Genomic DNA, 19225 nt, shown 5'->3' with positions numbered 1-19225 from the left:
GGAGTCCTTCAACAGAATGAGCATAAAAGTGGGGCTGCTAATCGAGACGGTAAGTATCCCCCGTGTGTGTGCCCCCTGTGCGTGTGCCGTGTGTGTCCCCCCTGTGCGTGTGTCCCCCCACTGTGTGTGTGCCGTGTGCGCCCTGTGTGTGTGCCGTGTCCCCCCCCGCCCCCGCGTGTATGTATGTGTGTGTGTGTGTGTCCCCCGTGCACTGTATTTAGTGGCAGCATGTCTGCACTACATACAGAAAGCAAAAAAAATGGATGCTTAAATACGTGGCACGTGGCACTTAAATACGTGGCACGTGGCACTGAAATACGTGGCACGTGGCACTTAAATAAGTGGCATGTGGCACTTAAATACGTGGCATGTGGCACTTAAATACGTGGCACGTGGCACCGAAATACGTGGCACCTAAATACGTGATACGTGGCAATGAAATACGTGGCACTTAAATAAGTGGCACGTGGCACTTAAATACGTGGCACATGGCACTTAAATACGTGGCATGTGGCACTTAAATACGTGGCACGTGGCACCGAAATACGTGGCACGTGGCACCGAAATACGTGGCACGTGGCAATGAAATACGTGGCACTTAAATAAGTGGCACGTGGCACTTAAATACGTGGCACGTGGCACCGAAATACGTGATACGTGGCAATGAAATACGTGGCACTTAAATAAGTGGCACGTGGCACTTAAATACGTGGCACGTGGCACAGAAATACGTGATACGTGGCAATGAAATACGTGGCACTTAAATAAGTGGCACGTGGCACTTAAATACGTGGCACCAAAATACGTGATACGTGGCAATGAAATACGTGGCACTTAAATAAGTGGCACGTGGCACTTAAATACGTGGCACGTAAATACGTGGCACGTGGCACTTAAATACGTGGCACGTGGCACCGAAATACGTGGCACGTGGCACTTAAATACGCAACTTGCTGCGTCCTCTGCGCCCTGCGTTGAATCCCTATTTATTTCCAATTTAGTTTTAAACCTAGCAAAATATTTATTAAAAAAAAAGCTCTTCACCGGATTTTCTGTCCCCTGTGCGTGTGTGTCCCCTGTGCGTGTGTGTCCCGTATGCGTGTGAAGGTAATAACAAGCAGTTGGGGTTGTCATTCCTCAGCAGCCTGTGTTACTTTTTCTGCCTCTATCAAGTTTGTCAAATTTTGTGTGTATAACTAATAGTAGTTAATGTTTTACCTTTTTTAGGTTCAAAACTTCCCATGTCTTTGGAATAAGGGGTGCCGGGAGTTTTCCAACAAATATACAAAAACTGCTTCCTGGCACAAGGTCTGTGTCACCCTCTATCCCCTGTACGAGTCATACCCAAAGGAGCGGCAAAAATAAATTGGTAAATATTTTCCATTTTGGAGGAGTATTTTTGAATTTGTCTGTATGTAGTTGAATAGTATATTAATAGGTTCAATTTTTCACTTTTTAGTTTCAGCCTTGAGAACCCGCTGGAGGTCGGTGAGGGACAGATTTACACGGTCACGGTCAGAAGCACCAAGTGGCTCTGCGGCACCTGCTTCTCAAGGGCGTTTTGAACAGGAACTCCAATTTTTAAACGGCAGTCTACATTACCGACCGTAAGTATCAGTAACGTCTTTAATTTTGAATAGAAAATAAAATGTATTAAAACTATTGTTTTGATGTTTCTCTTTACAGAACCATAGGCAATGTCCAGCCGATGACCGAAATCCCGGCCACAGCAACAACTCCAGTGTATGAACATGCTTCACAGCCTGCTACCATCTCTCTTCCAAATGAGCCAAGGCCTGACCCTTCTACCCAAAATGATGATCTGCCCCTCTCCGAGACTAGTTCATTGGCATCGCCGCCGCCACCACCGCCACCAACACCACCTCCACCTCCAGCCTCAACACAGAGGAAGAGGAAAAGAGGCTCTTCAAAGGAGGATGAGGAGATGGCTGCCTTGGCAAGGGCAATTTCTCTAATTGATCGCCAACCTGAAGAGGATCAATTCTCAGCATATGGAACCACTCTAGCTTCCAGAATGCATACTCTGTCCCCCGAGGTCCAGGACTCCTGCATGGCGTATATTTCAATGGCGGTGACATGTTTTAAGAAGTATCCGCATATAAATCCAACCTTTGAAGAAATGGTTTGTTCACTAAACCACATCTGGCATCCACCGACGCCGACTCCTCTTGCACCTGCAGCAGCATTCAATAGACCTCTGCCATCTGCTCCAAGTGCTGCTGCAGGTGCACCAACATCCAGAGTAGTAGCCCAGTCTGAAGAACACCATCCAGACTGGAGCTACTACTCATATTCACAAAGCCTATATGAGGACCAGTAGGCATAATGTTGCTTTTCATGTTTAAAACGCCATGATGTCCAAGTCCACTCCTCAGTTTCCGCCAAGAGGGCATGTTTCCAGCTCTGATTAGTGTTGCGCAAGTGCCGAATGACTCACCGTCAGTGGTGACGAGGAAAGGGCCTTGCGCAATACTAATGAAAGCTGGAAGCATGCCCTCCTGGCGGCAATTAATGAGTGGACTTGGACATCCACAGGTTTATAATCCCATTTTGGGGATGTTTACAGTGTTTCCGTGTGGAATTTTGTTAATAACAAAAAAAAACAACAAATCATTCTATTCTCAATTTTATTAGAAAAGTTTTTCAATTTTGACAGTTACTACAAATAAATATTTGAACTTTTAACTATGATGTAGTCTGCTTCTTTGATTTGTCGACCATGGCAAAAAATACACATTACATAACACCCACTTGCCATGAATAGAGGACACCCCCTAGAAATCAGATATACTACGAGGGGAACTGCTGAATAGAAGGCACTCTATATCTATGGTAGAAGAACTCACAGGAGTGTCAGGAATAACGTACAGCAAACAATGTGGAGTACCGGAAAAAAAATATTATAGGTTCCCTTACAAAGAAGGAGATTATAGGGATACCCTATTGGGGGATGCAAGGGGAAGATAGTAGGTTGCAATAAAACATGCTTTGGAAGAAAAGGTGCAAGTTTCCGACCAAACATTTTTAGGGGCCAACAGGGTACAAACTTACGTTCTTAAGTCCTGATATAGATTTTGAAAAGTTCCCTTCTCGTCACGTTCTTCCAGAATGGGATGCACCCAAATCCTTTTTGGCTGTTTACGTGCTTAAAAAAAAATTATACCTTAATAAGCGGGCATCACACGTCACGATATTGCTTGCGATATTGTGCGCGAAGAGGCTGACGGGAAGTCGATAGAGATTAGCGATGTCACCACCGATATTGTGCCGTGTGACGGGCGCTTTAGTGATTAAACAACTGAGGTGAATACTTTCCAAACATGCACTGGGGGAGACAGAGACGAGACACACCGCACGGAAACAGCTAGTAGTCACATCCATGGTACCTACCAGTCTGCGGCGAAGGACTTCAGCAATCATAATGAACCCCAGCTGATGTCTGTTCCGCTTGCTGAGGCGTCTTTGGCTCAAGGCCATTGCAGCTGGCAGAATCGACATGATGTTAACTCCAGTGTGTATTGTATTCTGAGTCATAAAGACAGGAAATGACCTCAATGACTCTTTTTTTTTTCCCCTTTTTTTTTTTCAAACAAACTTTATTTTCAGTACACAATGCTGAAAAAAACGCAGCTGCAAAAAACGCAGCAAAAAACGCAGTGTGTGAAAGCAGCTGCGTTTTTTGCCTGCGTAAAAAAACGCAGGTAAAGCAGCAGCAAAATACGCGCGCGTAAAAATACGCAGCAAATATGCTGTGTGTGAAAGTAGCCTAAACATTGGTGAACGAACAGTATTGGACCTAGTGAGCTCGTATAAAGGCTCTGGAAGAAATGTCACCACCGATAACTTCTTTACAACCATGGAACTAGCTAAGGTATTGAACTCCTGGAACATGACACTAGTGGGTACAGTGAGAAAAAACAAAAGGTTCCTACCTAGCAACATGCAGCCTGCCAAAGAAAGGCCTGTAAACTCGACAAATTTTGCCTACACTCATGATGCAACAATCTGTTCATATGTACCAAAGAAGAACAAATCAGTCGTGCTTCTATCATCTATGCACATGACGGGAGAAGTTGAAGAGACACTAGCAGCCAAGCCAGAGATAATAAAATACTACAATTAAGGTACCTTCACACGAAACGACATTATAACGATATCGCTAGCAATCCGTGACGTTGCAGCGTCCTCGCTAGCGATATCGTTTCGTTTGACACGCAGCAGCGATCAGGATCCTGCTGTGATGTCGCTGGTCGCTGAATAAAGTCCAGAACTTTATTTGGTCGTCCGATCGCTGTGTATCGTTGTGTTTGAAAGCAAAAGCAACGATACCAGCGATATTTTACACTGGTAACCAGGGTAAACATCGGGTTACTAAGCGCAGGGCCGCGCTTAGTTACCCGATGTTTACCCTGGTTACTAGCGTAAAATGTAAAAAAAACAAACAGCACATACTCACATTGCGTCCCCTGCAGTCTGCTTCCTCCTCTGACTCAGCGCCGCAAAGTGAAAGTGAAAGCAGCACAGCGGTGACGTCACCGCTCTGCTCTCACTGTACGGCGCTCAGTCAGTCAGGAAGTGGACGCAGGGGGACGTGAATGTAAGTATGTGCTGTTTGTTTTTTTTAGATTTTACGCTGGTAACCAGGGTAAACATCGGGTTACTAAGCGCGGCCCTGCGCTTAGTTACCCGATGTTTACCCTGGTTACCAGGGGACCTCGGCATAGTTGATCGCTGGAGAGCGGTCTGTGTGACAGCTCTCCAGCGACCAAACAGCGACGCTGCAGCGATCGACATCGTTGTCGCTATCGCTGCAGCGTCGCTTCGTGTGAAGGTACCTTAAAACAAAAGGCGGAGTTGATGTTATGGATAAAATGTTGGGAGAGTACACTGTGAAACGACGAACATTGCGTTGGCCTCTGGCATTTTTCTACAATATGATTGATGTCACTGGGTTAGCATCCTACCTCATCTACAGAAAACACAATCCAAGCTTCAGGACAAAGGATCAACGAAGAAAGTTCCTGAAAGATCTCGCAAATCAGCTGTGTATGCCTGCAATTGAAGATCGTAGTACAAACCGAATGATGATGAGAAACCATTTTCTTCGAGGTGCAGTAGAAATGGTGCTTGGACGATGCGTTCTGGTAGCATCGCAAGCAGCAGCTGGCCCTCAAATACCTCATGGTAGTCGTAGACCCTCCCCTGTTGTTGGTAGTTGCTATGTCTGCCAAGACCTGATGCGAAAACAACGTAAGACTAGAAAGTCTTGTGTGGTTTGTGTGAAACCCATTTGCGATGAACACTCGGTAGCAAAGACAACATGCATTACTTGCAAAGAAAATCAATAAAAAAAGTTTCTTACATTTTCTTTTATAATGTAAATGAACAGTTTTTTTACTTGTTTATAATAATAAAATAGCATTATCATTAAAAAAAATATTATTCTTTTTTCCTTGCATTATCTTCATTCAAAATATATGAGGGTACATTTGTACCTTTGCAGCTTGTTATGGATGCAAAAATATCTCGACCCCTTATCTCGGAAGGGGGTGAAGATATTTTATTGAAATTTGGCCAATATATTCTGGACCAAAACTGCAGAGAAATTTCAGCCCTCTACGGCTTTTCAAAAAAAAGTTATTGCAATTTTAAAACGGAATAGTTACAATTGTACATACTCAGCCGGACGAAGGTTAACCCCTTCAACTCTGATCCAATATCCTCCCGGTACTCTGACCTCGGAACGTTACCTGACTACACTTTTGTCTCTTCTTTCTGTTTATGACGTACCCTCCTGGCTTCTGACCTTGGACTTCTTGACCACTTTGACTCACAGCTTGGCGGTGAGCAGTGACTAGCGTCAGACTTACCTAGATCCTTCTGAATCTTTTCTGTCTTCTCTAGTGTTGGCTATCCTTCCAAGCTTAGCATCGTCTGCAAATTTGATTAGTTTACCTTCAGTTTCTGTATCTAGATTATTTATAAAAATGTTGAACAACACTGGGGCCAAGACAGAGGCTTAGGGTACTCCACTTGAAAAATTCTTCCAATTGGATGTGCAACCATTTATCACCACTCGAGTATGATCACTGAATCAGTTATGAATCCAGCTTACCGTAGCCTTGTCAATCTCTTACTTGGTCATTTTTTCAATAAAGATAGTATGAGATACTTTATCAAATACTTTGCTGAAGTCGAGATATACTATATCTACTGCATTTCCCTGATCCACCCAGTCAGTGATTCCATCATAGAAGGAAAATAGATTAGTCTGGCATGATTTGTTTGCTACAAACCCATGCTGGCTCTGGTTAATTACTGTATTGTTATCCAAGTACTTACATACATGCTGTTTAATAGTTTGTTCAAATATCTTTCCTGGTATAGAAGTAAGGCTCACTGTCCTGTAATTTCCTGGCTACATCTTCTTTTTGCTTTTTGGAAGATTGGGACAACATTTGCCCTTTTTGATTATCGAGCAGTGGCGAGCACGCTCACTCATCACTAGCCATGGTCATTTAACGTTTAACTGAAAGAACTTGCTTTGCCATACCAAGTACTGTGCCTCACCAGATAATGATACTTGTAACACCTGTGCCTGCAAGGGGTCCCCGCCGGGGTCACCATTCCCCCGCTGTTACCCTCGTACCCCCGCAGGTTCCCCCTCGGTGTCTCCGTTCTCTGTCTGCTCCCTGTTGCCCTGCCTCAGCTTCCTGGCGCATGGCAAGCACATCCCCGGGTATGAAGCTTAGGTCACATGCGCTCCCCGTCTCTTAAAGAGACAGTGCACATTTTTGAAAAATGTTGTTAACCAATGATATTCTTGTGTGTGTTATTTCTGGCCCCTCTGCCATAGAGAGGGCACTGGAGCAACAAGTGTTTCCTGTTGCTAGTTTCCGGTTCTGTGATCTGACGTTCCTGTGACCTGTTGTGTTTTGCCTGTGTCCTGCCAGTACCCAGCTAATACTGCTTGTCTTCTCAGATTATCTGCAGCTTGCTACTCCATCCTCAGGACGACGCCAGTACTACTTGTGCAAATTCCATCGAGCTCAGACGTCCATCTCTCCGTTACCAACGAAGACATCAGTACTGCCTGCCAGCTCCGTCACGGCCAGCTGCATCACGCCTGTTGAGTTCTATGTTATCTTTTATCCTGTTTGAGCAAAAAGCCGGATTACTCACCGGTAATGCTCTTTTAATGAGTCCACGACAGCACCCCACATGAGAGAGAGGGATCCGCCCATAGGAACAGGAAACCTACAGAATAAAAGGAGGCGGTCCCCTCTCCTCCTCAGTTTAGTTTACAGAGTATAAAAAGGGAACCGCAAAAGCTTTAGTATTAATTCTTATTCAGCAAAATATCTTAAAAACTCTATACAACCATTATTTGTGAATTAAAGAAAGGGCTGTGCATAATCAGGGAGGGTTGTAAATGGGTGCTGTCGTGGACTCATTAAAAGAGCATTACCGGTGAGTAATCCGGCTTTTTACCCTTCGCCACGACAGCACCCCACATGAGAGACTTTCAGAGAGTCATTACTCGGGTGGGATAACTGTACTAAGCACAGCTCTACCAAAGGTCAAATCAGACGATGAAGATAGATCAAGTCTATAATGGTTGTAAAAGGTAGAAGGTGTAGACCAAGTTGCGGCCTTACATATTAGATGGATCGGGACATCCGCTTGTTCCGCCCAGGAGGAAGCCATGGCTCGTGTTGAGTGCGCTTTAATACCCACTGGAGGAATCTCGCCTTTCGATGTATAGGCCAAGCAGATAGCATCTCTGATCCACCGAGATATGGTAGCTCTCGTGACCCCATGTCCTTTCTTGCGGCCCTGAAAGGAGATAAACAGAGCCCTACTCTCCCTCCATGTTTGACACCTTTCTATATAAGTCAGGATGGCTCTTCTGACATCTAAGGTGTGGAACTTCTGTTGTTCAGGGGTTACAGGAGAATCAAAAAAGGAAGGGAGAAATATTTCCTGTGACCTGTGGTAGGTGGATGCTACCTTAGGGAGGTATGAGGGGTCTGGTTTTAGGACTATTCGGTCATGGAATATCAGTAAGAATGGTGGGTCTACTGATAGGGCCTGGATGTCACTAACACGTCTGGCTGAGGTCAGGGCTACCAAGAGGGCTACCTTATATGTGAGGACATTTAGAGGTATAGAATCTAGAGGCTCAAATGGGGAGCTGGTTAAGGCTTCTAGCACTAGATTTAAATCCCACGGAGGTAGACGGGGAATATGTACTGGGTTACTCCGTTCACAAGACTTAATGAATCTGGAGACCCATCTATCAGCGGCTATATTATATCCATATAAGGCTCCTAACGCTGATATCTGGACTCTTAAGGTGTTCACTGATAGTCCTAATTCTCTACCTTTTTGTAGGAACTCTAGAATAGGTGTTATCGGAACCTGTTTAGTGAATGGTACTGTATGAAAGTCTAAGAATTTTTTCCATACCCTGCTATATATCAGGGTGGTAGATCTTTTCCTACTTAGTAGCAGGGTGTTTACTAGTTGTTCTGAGAAACCCCTTGAAGTTAATAATTGCCGCTCAAGTTCCACGCCGTCAAGTGAAGCCCTTTCACTTGCGGGTGGAAAAACGGCCCCTGGAACAGTAGTTCCTTGTCCAATGGAAGAATCCATGGATCGGATAGACACATGCTCTGGAGGCAGGAGAACCACGGTCTTTTTGGCCAGAAGGGTGCAATGAGGATTACCCTTGCTTGCTCCCTCCTGATCTTCCTGATCACTAGCGGAATCAGAGACATTGGAGGAAAGGCGTACGCCAGTTTGAAGTTCCAAGGATGGTGTAGAGAGTCCAGCATGTCTGGGTGATCCATGGAGTTCAGGGAAGCGAATCTTTCTACCTGTTTGTTGCCTCTTGTGGCAAATAGATCTATCTGAGGCACTCCCCATGCTTTTGTTATTAGTCTGAACACGGCTCTGTTTAAGGACCATTCTCCCTGGCGCAGCCTGTTTCGGCTGAGGTAGTCCGCTTTGGTATTCTCTATGCCTCTGATGTGTAGGGCTGTTAGGGACGCAAGATGAGCCTCTGCGAACTGGAAGATCTCTCCTGCGATGGTCATCAGACTTCCTGACCGTGTACCGCCCTGGCGGTTTACATAGGCCACTGTGGTGGAGTTGTCTGAGAAAACTCTTACATCTGCTCCTTGGATCTGTGGAAGAAAATAATTTAAGGCTTTCCCTACTGCTGTTAACTCTTTCCAATTTGATGAACATGATGATTCCGACTGATTCCAGGTATCCTGGACTATATCATCCTCCATATGTGCACCCCATCCCGTAGGGCTGGCGTCTGTAGTAATTATTCTGGATGGATCTATTATCCATGGTACACCCCCTGAAAGGTGTCCCATATCTAGCCACCAGGATAGAGATTCTATGACATCTCTAGAGAGAGTTAGTTTACTCTCTAGGTGTCCTACCCGTCCCTGGGCTGACAGTACTTCGAACTGTAATTGGCGGGTATGAAATTGAGCCCATGGTACAGCCGGGATACATGAGGACAATGATCCTAGTAAGGACATAGCCTTTCTCAGTGTCATGTAGGGGTTTTTTATTGCTTCTGACACCTTTGACTGTATAGTCATTTTCTTTGCATGCGGGAGGAAGCTTTTTTGACTTACTGAGTCTAGCTGGATCCCTAGAAACATTTGAGTAGTGTCTGGATTCAGCCTGGACTTTTCGAAGTTGATAATCCAACCCAACTCCTGCAGGGATGAGATTGTGTTAGATAACCGCAATTTACATTGAGCTACAGAATTCCCTACTACTAGAAAGTCATCCAGGTAGGGTATTATTAAAGTGTCCCGTTGGCGTAGATGAGCCATTACCTCTAACATCACTTTTGTAAAAATGCGGGGGGCCATAGAAAGCCCAAATGGCATTGCCACATATTGGAAGTGACGAACCTGTCCCTCCAGGATGACCGCTACTCTTAGATACTGCTGGTGTTCGGCATGTATTGGAAGATGATAGTATGCATCTTTTAGGTCTATCCCGGCCATGACACACCTAGGGAACAAAAGCTTGATGGTAGAACTAATGGATTCCATTTTGAAAGTGTGGTTACGTAAAAAGGAATTTAGTTTTTTGAGGTTTATGATGGTTCTGAATGAACCATCCGGTTTATTGATCAAGAATAAAGGGGAATAGAACCCCCTCCCTTCTTGATCCCGGGGAACTTCTATCAATACTTTTTTAGATAGAAGCGATAGGATCTCTGATTCCAGAGCTTCTTGTTGTTGTTGACCTCTCGGAGATGTTACAATAAAAGAATCCCAAGGGATTCTATCAAATTCTAACTTTAATCCATTCCCAATAATGTCCAGAATCCAAGGACTAGATGTTATTAATTTCCATTTAGAAGAGAAATACTTCAATCTACCGCCCACTTCATAATTAACGGTACTTGTTGCGTTTTTGGTTATAGGATCCGGAAAACAGAGCACCTTTTTGTTTTGGATCCTTTGCCTCCCAGCGCTCCCTTTGCTCAGTAGGTTTATTCCTGGTGAAGGGGCGTCTCCTGAAAGCTCTCCTGTAAGAGGGAAGGTACTGGTTAGGGAAGCCTTTCTTCCGCTCTCCTGCTTTATTTAAGAGCTCGTCCAGAGCTTTCCCAAATAGGAACTCACCCTGGCAGGGGATCGCGCAAAGTTTTGCTTTGGCCTGTGCGTCCCCTTTCCAATTCTTCAACCAGAGTGCTCGCCGTGCTGTGTTTACTAGGCCGGCTGACCTGGCTGTTAGGCGTAGTGAATCTACCGACGCATCTGCTAGAAATGCTACTGCGTCTTTCATTAGAGGGATTTTCGACAGAATTGTATTCCTCGAAGCTCCCCCTCTAATTTGTTCCTCCAGCTGCTCTGTCCATACTAGCAGTGACCTTGCAGTGCAGGTGCTAGCAATGGCTGGCCTGAATGCCCCCGTATTTGCCTCCCATGACCTCTTAAGTAAGGCTTCTGCCTTTCGGTCTAACGGATCCGTTAGAGTCCCTGAGTCCTCCACAGGCAAGACCGACTGTTTAGAAGTTGAAGCCACTGCCGCATCAACTTTTGGAATTTTTTGCCAGGAACTAAGTTCTTCGTCACTGAAGGGGTAGCGTCTTTTAGCAGAGGATGGCAAGAATCCTCTTGTATGTTGTTTTTCCCACTCTTTCTTAACCAGCTCCTTAATTGTGGGTATGGTGGGGAAGGACCTTCGTTTTCTTTGTCCTAATCCCGCGAACATGATGTCCTGCGCTGACTTCTTTCCCTTCTCATCTGGGCACCCCATCGTGCTCCTGACGGCTTTAATTAAACTGTCTACGCTACTATTTGGTAGACAAAGCCCTCCTTCATATTCTGATGAACTTTGCTGGGACTCCTCTTCATCAGAGGATTTTTGCACTACCTCTGACTCCGAGCTTACTGGAGATCGGGACCTGCTGGGCTGGCGGGTACTGGTGCTACTTGTATGGCCCAGACCTTGCATCTCTTCACGAATTATGGCTCTAACGTCAGACGGGGTCATTACGTTTTCTTGCCGTAAGGTCAGTACGATGCACTCTGCACATAACCTCTTAGTATATGAGTCCGGGAGGGGTTGCAAGCATAAGGCACATTCTTTGTGTTTGGTTTTATGTGTCCTTTTCTTAGTCTAGAGGAAGGGGATATAGGAGGAACATATATCAGCATATGGGAAGAGATTCTTTTAAAACTCACCCAGTGAAGCTGACAGGTACCGGTTCTGGAGGCGGATTCTTGGCTGAAAGACCTTTCTGTCTGGTGGCAGATCGCTTTTCCTGGGATCGATCTCCACTTTTGGTGCTGCTCCTGGCGCTTGTCTCCTTACTGGGAGACTGCTCTGTTGCAGACAAGTGCGCTACATCGGCCGGTGAAGCCATACTTACACACACCGGCCGACGCTAGTGCTGCACTTTTAAATCTGGCGCCGAATCTCCTGCCTCCCCGGACCCAACCCGGAAGTGCTCCAGCGACTTCCGGGTTAGACGCGCCGCTCCTCCTTACCATGCGGCGGCTGCTGGATAAGAAGCCGGCCGCTGAGCGCGCGCGTCCTCATGGATCCGGGCGGCCCAGCGGTACCGAACCCGGACCATGGAGACGATCAGACGAGGGGGGAGGCTGCAAACAGTGGCTCCCCCGCCGCTGCTTCTGGCACCGCAGCCCCTGCCGTTCCACCAGAGACTGACGCAGGCGGGTGCATGGCCCAGGAATCCTTTTTGGACTGCAGGTACTTCGGGGTTCCCATAGAAACAGGAAACCTAAACTGAGGAGGAGAGGGGACCGCCTCCTTTTATTCTGTAGGTTTCCTGTTCCTATGGGCGGATCCCTCTCTCTCATGTGGGGTGCTGTCGTGGCGAAGGGTAAATGTTTTGCTTCCACGTGTCCGGTGTCTAACTGGAGGTAGCACTTATGTCCCTCTGACATCCTACTCTGATCCTGATCAAGGGGTCTTACTACAGGTGTGAGTGGTTCACTTAGTCATGCCCCCTTCAGAGCCCCCCGGACCGTGGTCCAGTGGTTCCACCAAAATAGCAATAAACGAATGCGCACTTCATCTGTGCCTCTGCTTCCATTCGTTACAATACTGAATAGAGACAATCTGAGTCATTGCCATGATGGCTTGGTTTTCTTTGAAATAAGGCAGAGGGGTCAGAGTGTAACTCCCATATGCAGTGGCAGTATAAATCTGTATGTATAAACCTATATGCAGTGAGCTTCTCCAAGTGGTGGCTATATAAACCTGCATGTAGTGAGCTCCTCCTAGTGGTGTCTGTATAAATCTGTATGTAGTGAGCTCCCCTAGTGGTTGCTGTATAAACCTGTATGCAGTGAGCTCCCCCTAGTGGTGGCTGTATAAATCTGTATGTAGTGAGCTCCCTCTAGTGGTGGCTGCATAAATCTGTAAATAGTAAGCTCCCCCTAATCATGGTAGTATAAATATGTATGTAGTGAGTTACCCCTAGTGGTGACTGTGTAAATATGTATGTAGTGAGCTCCCCCTAGTGGTGGCTGCATTCATCTATATGCAGTGTGCTCCATCTAGTGGTGCCTGTACAAATCGGTATATAATGAGCTCCCCCTATTGGTGACTGTGAAGATACATATGTAGTATGATCTTCCTAGTAATGGCTGTATAAATCCTTCTGAATGAGCTCTCCCTAGTGTTAGCTGAATATATCCATATGAGGTAAACTCCCCCTAGTGGTGGCTATATTAATCTGTATGTAGTGATCTACTCCTAGTGAAAGCTGTAGTGAGCGCCACCTATTGGTGGCTGTATAAATCCATCTGCAGTGTGCTCCCTCCAGTGGTAGCTGAATATATCTACATGTAGTAAGCTCCACCTAGTGGTGGATGCAGGTGGAAAGAACATTATCATTTAATTCAGTGATATAAAACTGCAGGATAAGTTATTGAACTATAGATGTGAAATAAATATAAAATTATTCAAACTACTTACAGAGATATAAATATTAGCCTATAACCACCCTGGAATATAATAGACATTGGCATTAATTCTGCACCTTCACTAGACCACATTTAGTCTCTAGACAACAATAAATACATTTCTTGGGGGAGATTTTGCCATCTTCTCTGTGGGCACCTTTGTATTATGACATCCATCGTTAAGAGTCCTGTTTTTGCTCTTGCTCATGACCTTAGCACAATCAGCCGTTTTAGTGGCCCTTCGGGCTCTTGTGTAATGGGGGTATTATCCTGTCTTGGCGTTACCCTTTTTATAACATTAGGCTGGGGAATACCATGTCAGCAAATATCTACAAACCATATATTCTCTACGGTACCTAATATATTATTTTCTGTTCTTGTTTGCACCTTCCGAAAGCCTGTGGGATTGGATTTGTCTTCCAGGTGGCCGGTGCTGTGCGGGATTAGACATCCGCTCGGCTTCCTGAGACAAATTGATTCCCGCCTGTGAGTGTTTGTAATTGACATCTGTCCATAACTATATTTGCGGAGTGGAGATAAGCAGCGACGCACTTCTCTGTGCGCTGGCGATAAGGCTCCATAGGGGAACTCCGTGCTGACTGTCTAGTAATATGAGCAAACGCTACGGGAATTTTACAGGAAAACATAAAGATGGAGGGAACTGCTCTCAATCTCTTGGAAAACAGGGACTGTAAGAAACGTAAAGTAACATTCTAGGTATGAACGTTCCTCACCTATTCATTATATAGGTTGGAACCCCCGAATTTAGAAAACTGGGGACCCATCATTCCCCACCATCAGAGGATCATACTTAATGCCATTCCATACAAATCTATTGGTGCGCCATCCTGTAGATGGATCTCTACCTTTTGTTTCTTGGGTGCCTGATAAATGTTCTTGGTGAGAATACCACTTTAAAGAAATATGGTTTTGGCTCTGACTTCATCCCTTCATTCTTCAAACATGCCAACCCTAATTTTTAGGGGTTTTTTTCCGTAAATAATGTCAACTATATGCAACTGAGCTCCAAAAACCAGAATCACTCTGCAAAGAAGAATGGTGCTTTCTACTGGGGTAAAAAGTATACGCCTTGTGCAACGTCAATGACCATCTCTCCAATGACTTCAGAGTTGTTGTAGTTATTGAGGTGGACCCATTAATCGATGTCCGGATCACTTACCTGAACATGCTGACTATGGTATTTCCATTATGCATAAGGTACACATAGACGTCCTCCACCTCTTCATGCTTCAACATGCTGAAAGTAAAAAAGTATACACCTGAAAGAAAGGATCATAATTATGGTTAATACCTAAGGAAAAACAAAGCAAATCTCAGTATTTTCCACTATGGCCAGACTGCGATATAATGGGCACGTAAAATCACAATTGTGCTCCTACATCAGTAAAGGGAATCCGTCATGTTGAAAATGGTCTCTGATCTGCAGGGAGGATGGTGTAGAGCAGGAGGAGCTGAGCAGACTGATGTACATGTGAGATAGCGCTACCTGAGTGGGTTGGGGGACACTCGCTTGGCAACGGGATTAAAGAACTCAGGCACATTTTCTCACAAAAACAATCTATTCCGGTTTATTTAGACTCATAAACCGCATCACAAACAGTTCATTATATACATCAATGGAACACATTAACCACTGACAGTCTGTTCCAATGGCAGATACCTCTCTGCCCATAACCCCTTTATCTGGAGTTACCTTACAGGAGCTCTTGCTCCACACACTGACTCCTGTCAGTCCTGGTTCCCAGGGAAGCTGCCTAGCTGGGATCACCGTCCTTGTGACCAGGGCACCTCAGATAATCCAGACCCGCAGATGGACCTGTAGCTTCCCCAACACAGTAGCCATCACAGGCTCTGCAGATACGGCCTCTCCGTGCACTATTCAGAAAGTCCAGTCCCAGGCACTTCCAACCTCACCATGTGCTTCCTGGAATCCAGTCCACACCACGACATTCCAATACACAGGACATACAGGACCTCACACTCTGACCATTCAGGTCTATACACTCTGAACCATGTGACAAAACCCTGGTCACATTATGTAGCTGTAACCACCCCCAGAGGGTGAAGAGTTAGTTGGAGAGTTGGGCGGGACTGACTAACCACGCACAACTCTCCAACTAACTCTTCAAGCCTCCCTTTTAACTATACAAATACTTGTGGGACTACAGGTCCCAGAACAATACTACAGGCTTACAGACTCCCTCTGCGACACATACCGGCCATTTACAATCAAGCCGGACACTGTTTCATTATCACCATTACAGATACGCCTCCATGCGTATCCCGAGGAGCACATACAGCGCCCCTTGGCTGTAACATGGGTCACTGCATCACAACATTATTGTAGGAAAGTTTCAGTAAAACTTGGAAAACTTGCTTCCCTGGTGTTTGTATGCAGATGAGACCAGTGGGAGGTCCTATTCAGTGATTGACAGTTTCCCTTGTATGACTATGCAAATGCAGAGACAGCTGTCAATCACTAGTAGGACCGCCCACTGGAGTCATATATACAAACACATGGGATTCCAACAGACCTATCTATAATTCTGCTCATCTTCTACTATATAATTGTCTAAGAGTCACTTCCGTCTTTCTGTCTGTCCTTCTGTCACGGTTATTCATACTCTGATTGGTCTCGCCAGCTGCCTGTCATGGCTGCCGCGACCAATCAGCGACGGCCACAGTCCGATTAGTCCCTCCCTACTCCCCTGCAGTCAGTGCCCGCTCCATACTCCCCGCAGTCACCGCTCACACAGCGTTAATGCCAGCGGTAACGGACCGCGTTATGCCGCGGGTAACTCACTCAGTTACCGCCGCTATTAACCCTGTGTGACCAAGTTTTTACTATTGACGCTGCCTATGCAGCGTTAATAGTAAAAGGATCTAATGTTAAAAATAATTTAAAAAAATAAAAAAATCATTATATACTCACCTTTACCGCTCCTCGTGACCCTCCGGTAACCGCTCCGTGCAAGCGGCAGGTTCCGGTAGCAAGGATCGTATGGGAGAAGGACCTGCCATGACGTCACGGTCATGTGACCGCGACGTCATCACACCCTGGGACCGGAAGCTGCAGCCTGTACCGCGCACAGGCGACAGAACTACAAGTATGGTGAGTATGTAAGAACTACAAGGGGCCCTCGGATCGGAAGGTGAGTACGGTATGTTTATTTTTTATTTTTTAACCTGTGACATACGTGGCTGGGCAATATACTACGTAGCTGGGCAATATACTACGTGGCTGGGCAATATACTACGTGGCTGGGCAATATACTACATAGCTGGGCAATATACTACGTTGCTGTGCAATATACTACGTGGCTCTGTGCTGTATACTATGTCACTGGGCAATATACTACGTCAGTGGGCAATATACTACGTGGCTGGGCAATATACTACTTCACTGGGCAATATACTACATAGCTGGGCAATATACTACGTTGCTGTGCAATATACTACGTGGCTCTGTGCTGTATACTATGTCACTGGGCAATATACTACGTCAGTGGGCAATATACTACGTGGCTGGGCAATATACTACGTGGCTGGGCTATATACTACCTGGCTGGGCAATATACTACGTCGCTGGGCAATATACTACGTGTCTGGCCAATATACTATGTGGCTGTGCAATATACTACGTGGCTGGGCAATATACTACGTGGCTGGGCAATATACTACTTCACTGGGCAATATACTACATAGCTGGGCAATATACTACGTTGCTGTGCAATATACTACGTGGCTCTGTGCTGTATACTACGTCACTGGGCAATATACTACGTCAGTGGGCAATATACTACGTGGCTGGGCAATATACTACGTGGCTGGGCTATATACTACCTGGCTGGGCAATATACTACGTCGCTGGGCAATATACTACGTGTCTGGCCAATATACTATGTGGCTGGGCAATATACTAGGTGGCTGGGCAATATACTAAGTGGACATGCATATTCTAGAATACCCGATGCGTTAGAATCGGGCCACCATCTAGTTCTTTATACTTTGCTGCATGATCACACTGCATGTGTTTTTTATCTAGAGGAGGAAAAGTAGCAAATGATAATTGAATATTCCCCAAAAATCTCACAAGTAACATTCACTGAACGCTGGTTGACCAAGCTGCGTAAAACCTCCACCATTGAGCTCTAGATGATCAGCGTCTACTGAATACTTGATGATCAATCTTCATTGAACTTTAATCTAGCTTCTATGAACCTTGATTGATGAAGTTTCGTAAACTCTGAATGATCAAGCCCCTTGAAACTTGGTTGACCTAGTTCCATAAAACCTTGGTTGATAAAGCTCCACTGAATCATCGTTGATCAAGCCCCATTGAACTGAGGATGATCAAGTTCCATTAAACCAGGTTGAATCAAGTATCTTTGAACCTTGCTTGAACAAGAGCCATTGAAACCTGGTTACTGGAGGTCCTCTGAAACCTGGTTGATCAAACTCCATTCAACCTTTGTCATAGAAAATATTAAAATCTCTCCAGACACTTGTGAGGGGGCATTCACTCCCCTCCCTCATCCCCTCTCACACAGATTTCCAGTAAGGAAACAATAGCTGACATCCTGAGTCTCTTAGAAATAGACTGATACAATGGACATAAAGAAATAGGAAATTGGGTATAGTTGGGAAGTGACAAACTTAATGAACATGCAGGCGGCTCTTGCAATGTACCCTCTTCAGTGCAGGGTAGACACATAGCCCTCCAAATAGTATAATGGCCCACACATAGCCCTCAAAATGGCCTGCACATAGCCTATGAAAATGTATAAGGGCCCAAACAAAGCCCTCCAAAAACTATAATGTGCCCCACATAGCCCTCACAACATTAGAATGGCCCCCACATGGCCCTCCAAACATTATAATGGGCCCACACATAACCTGTCCAAAAGAATAATAAGGGCCCCCGCATAACTCTCTAAATACACTGCTCAAAAAAATAAAGAGAACACTCAAATGACACATCCTAGATCTGAATGAATGAAATATTCTCATTGAATACTTTGTTCTGTACAAAGTTGAATGTGCTGACAACAAAATCACACAAAAATCATCAATGGAAATCAAATTTATTAACTAGTGATGAGCGAGTGTTCTCGTTGCTCGAGTTTTCCAGAGCACGCTCGGGTGGTCTCCGAGCATTTGTAACTGCTCGGAGATTAAGTATTCATTGCCTCAGCAGCATGATTTGCGGCTACTAGACAGCTTGAACATATGTGGGGATTCCCTAGCAACCAGGCAACCCCCACATGTACTCAGACTGGGTAGTAGCTGTAAATCATTCAGCTGCGCCGATGAAAACTAAATCTCCGAACTCTAACAAATACTCGGAGACTACCCGAGCGTGCTCGGGAAAACCCGAGCAACGAGTATACTCGCTCATCACTATTATTAACTAATGGAGGCCTGAATTTGGAGTCACACACAAAATTAAAGTGGAATGTAATGTCCGTAAAACAAGTCAAAATGATGCTCAGTATTGTGTGTGGCCTCCACTTGCCTATATGACCTCCCTACTGTACAACGCCTGGGCATGCTCCTGATGAGGCGGCGGATGGTCTCCTGAGGGATCTCCTTCCAGAGCTGGACTAAAGCATCTCCTGGACAGTCTGTGGTGCAACGTGACGTTGGTGGATGGAGCGAGACATGATGTCCTACATGTGCTCAATCGGATTCAGGTCTTGGGAACG

The 19225-nt window shown here is 45.4% G+C and overlaps 2 protein-coding genes across 5 annotated transcripts in view; both read right to left on the bottom strand.

The window, feature by feature from the left end:
- C1QTNF3 (C1q and TNF related 3) overlaps positions 1-19225 on the bottom strand; it is a 93869-nt gene that overhangs the window by 9600 nt on the left and 65044 nt on the right. For all 3 annotated transcript variants that reach the window (XM_077280715.1, XM_077280717.1, XM_077280716.1), the window contains exon 5: positions 14680-14779. In XM_077280715.1, coding sequence (XP_077136830.1) covers positions 14680-14779 — 100 coding nt within the window. The remainder of the gene's footprint in view (positions 1-14679; positions 14780-19225) is intronic.
- On the bottom strand, positions 8268-12390 carry LOC143803993 (uncharacterized). 2 transcript variants are annotated; one of them, XM_077281746.1, is made up of 3 exons: positions 10686-12389; positions 9681-10591; positions 8268-9209 (listed from the first exon to the last, which is right to left on the bottom strand). In XM_077281746.1, exons 1-3 carry the CDS (start codon positions 11557-11559, stop codon positions 8571-8573), a joined length of 2424 nt encoding a protein of 807 aa, XP_077137861.1. In that variant the 5' UTR covers positions 11560-12389; the 3' UTR covers positions 8268-8570. The 2 variants fall into 2 exon arrangements, with proteins under 2 accessions (XP_077137861.1, XP_077137858.1); XM_077281743.1 differs by having other exon boundaries at positions 8268-10591; positions 10686-12390.

Source organism: Ranitomeya variabilis, chromosome 1 (assembly GCF_051348905.1).
Source record: "Ranitomeya variabilis isolate aRanVar5 chromosome 1, aRanVar5.hap1, whole genome shotgun sequence".
Lineage (NCBI taxonomy): Eukaryota > Metazoa > Chordata > Amphibia > Anura > Dendrobatidae > Ranitomeya > Ranitomeya variabilis.
Note: the sequence above shows the minus strand (reverse complement) of the source record. Positions and strands in the feature narration are given on the sequence as shown.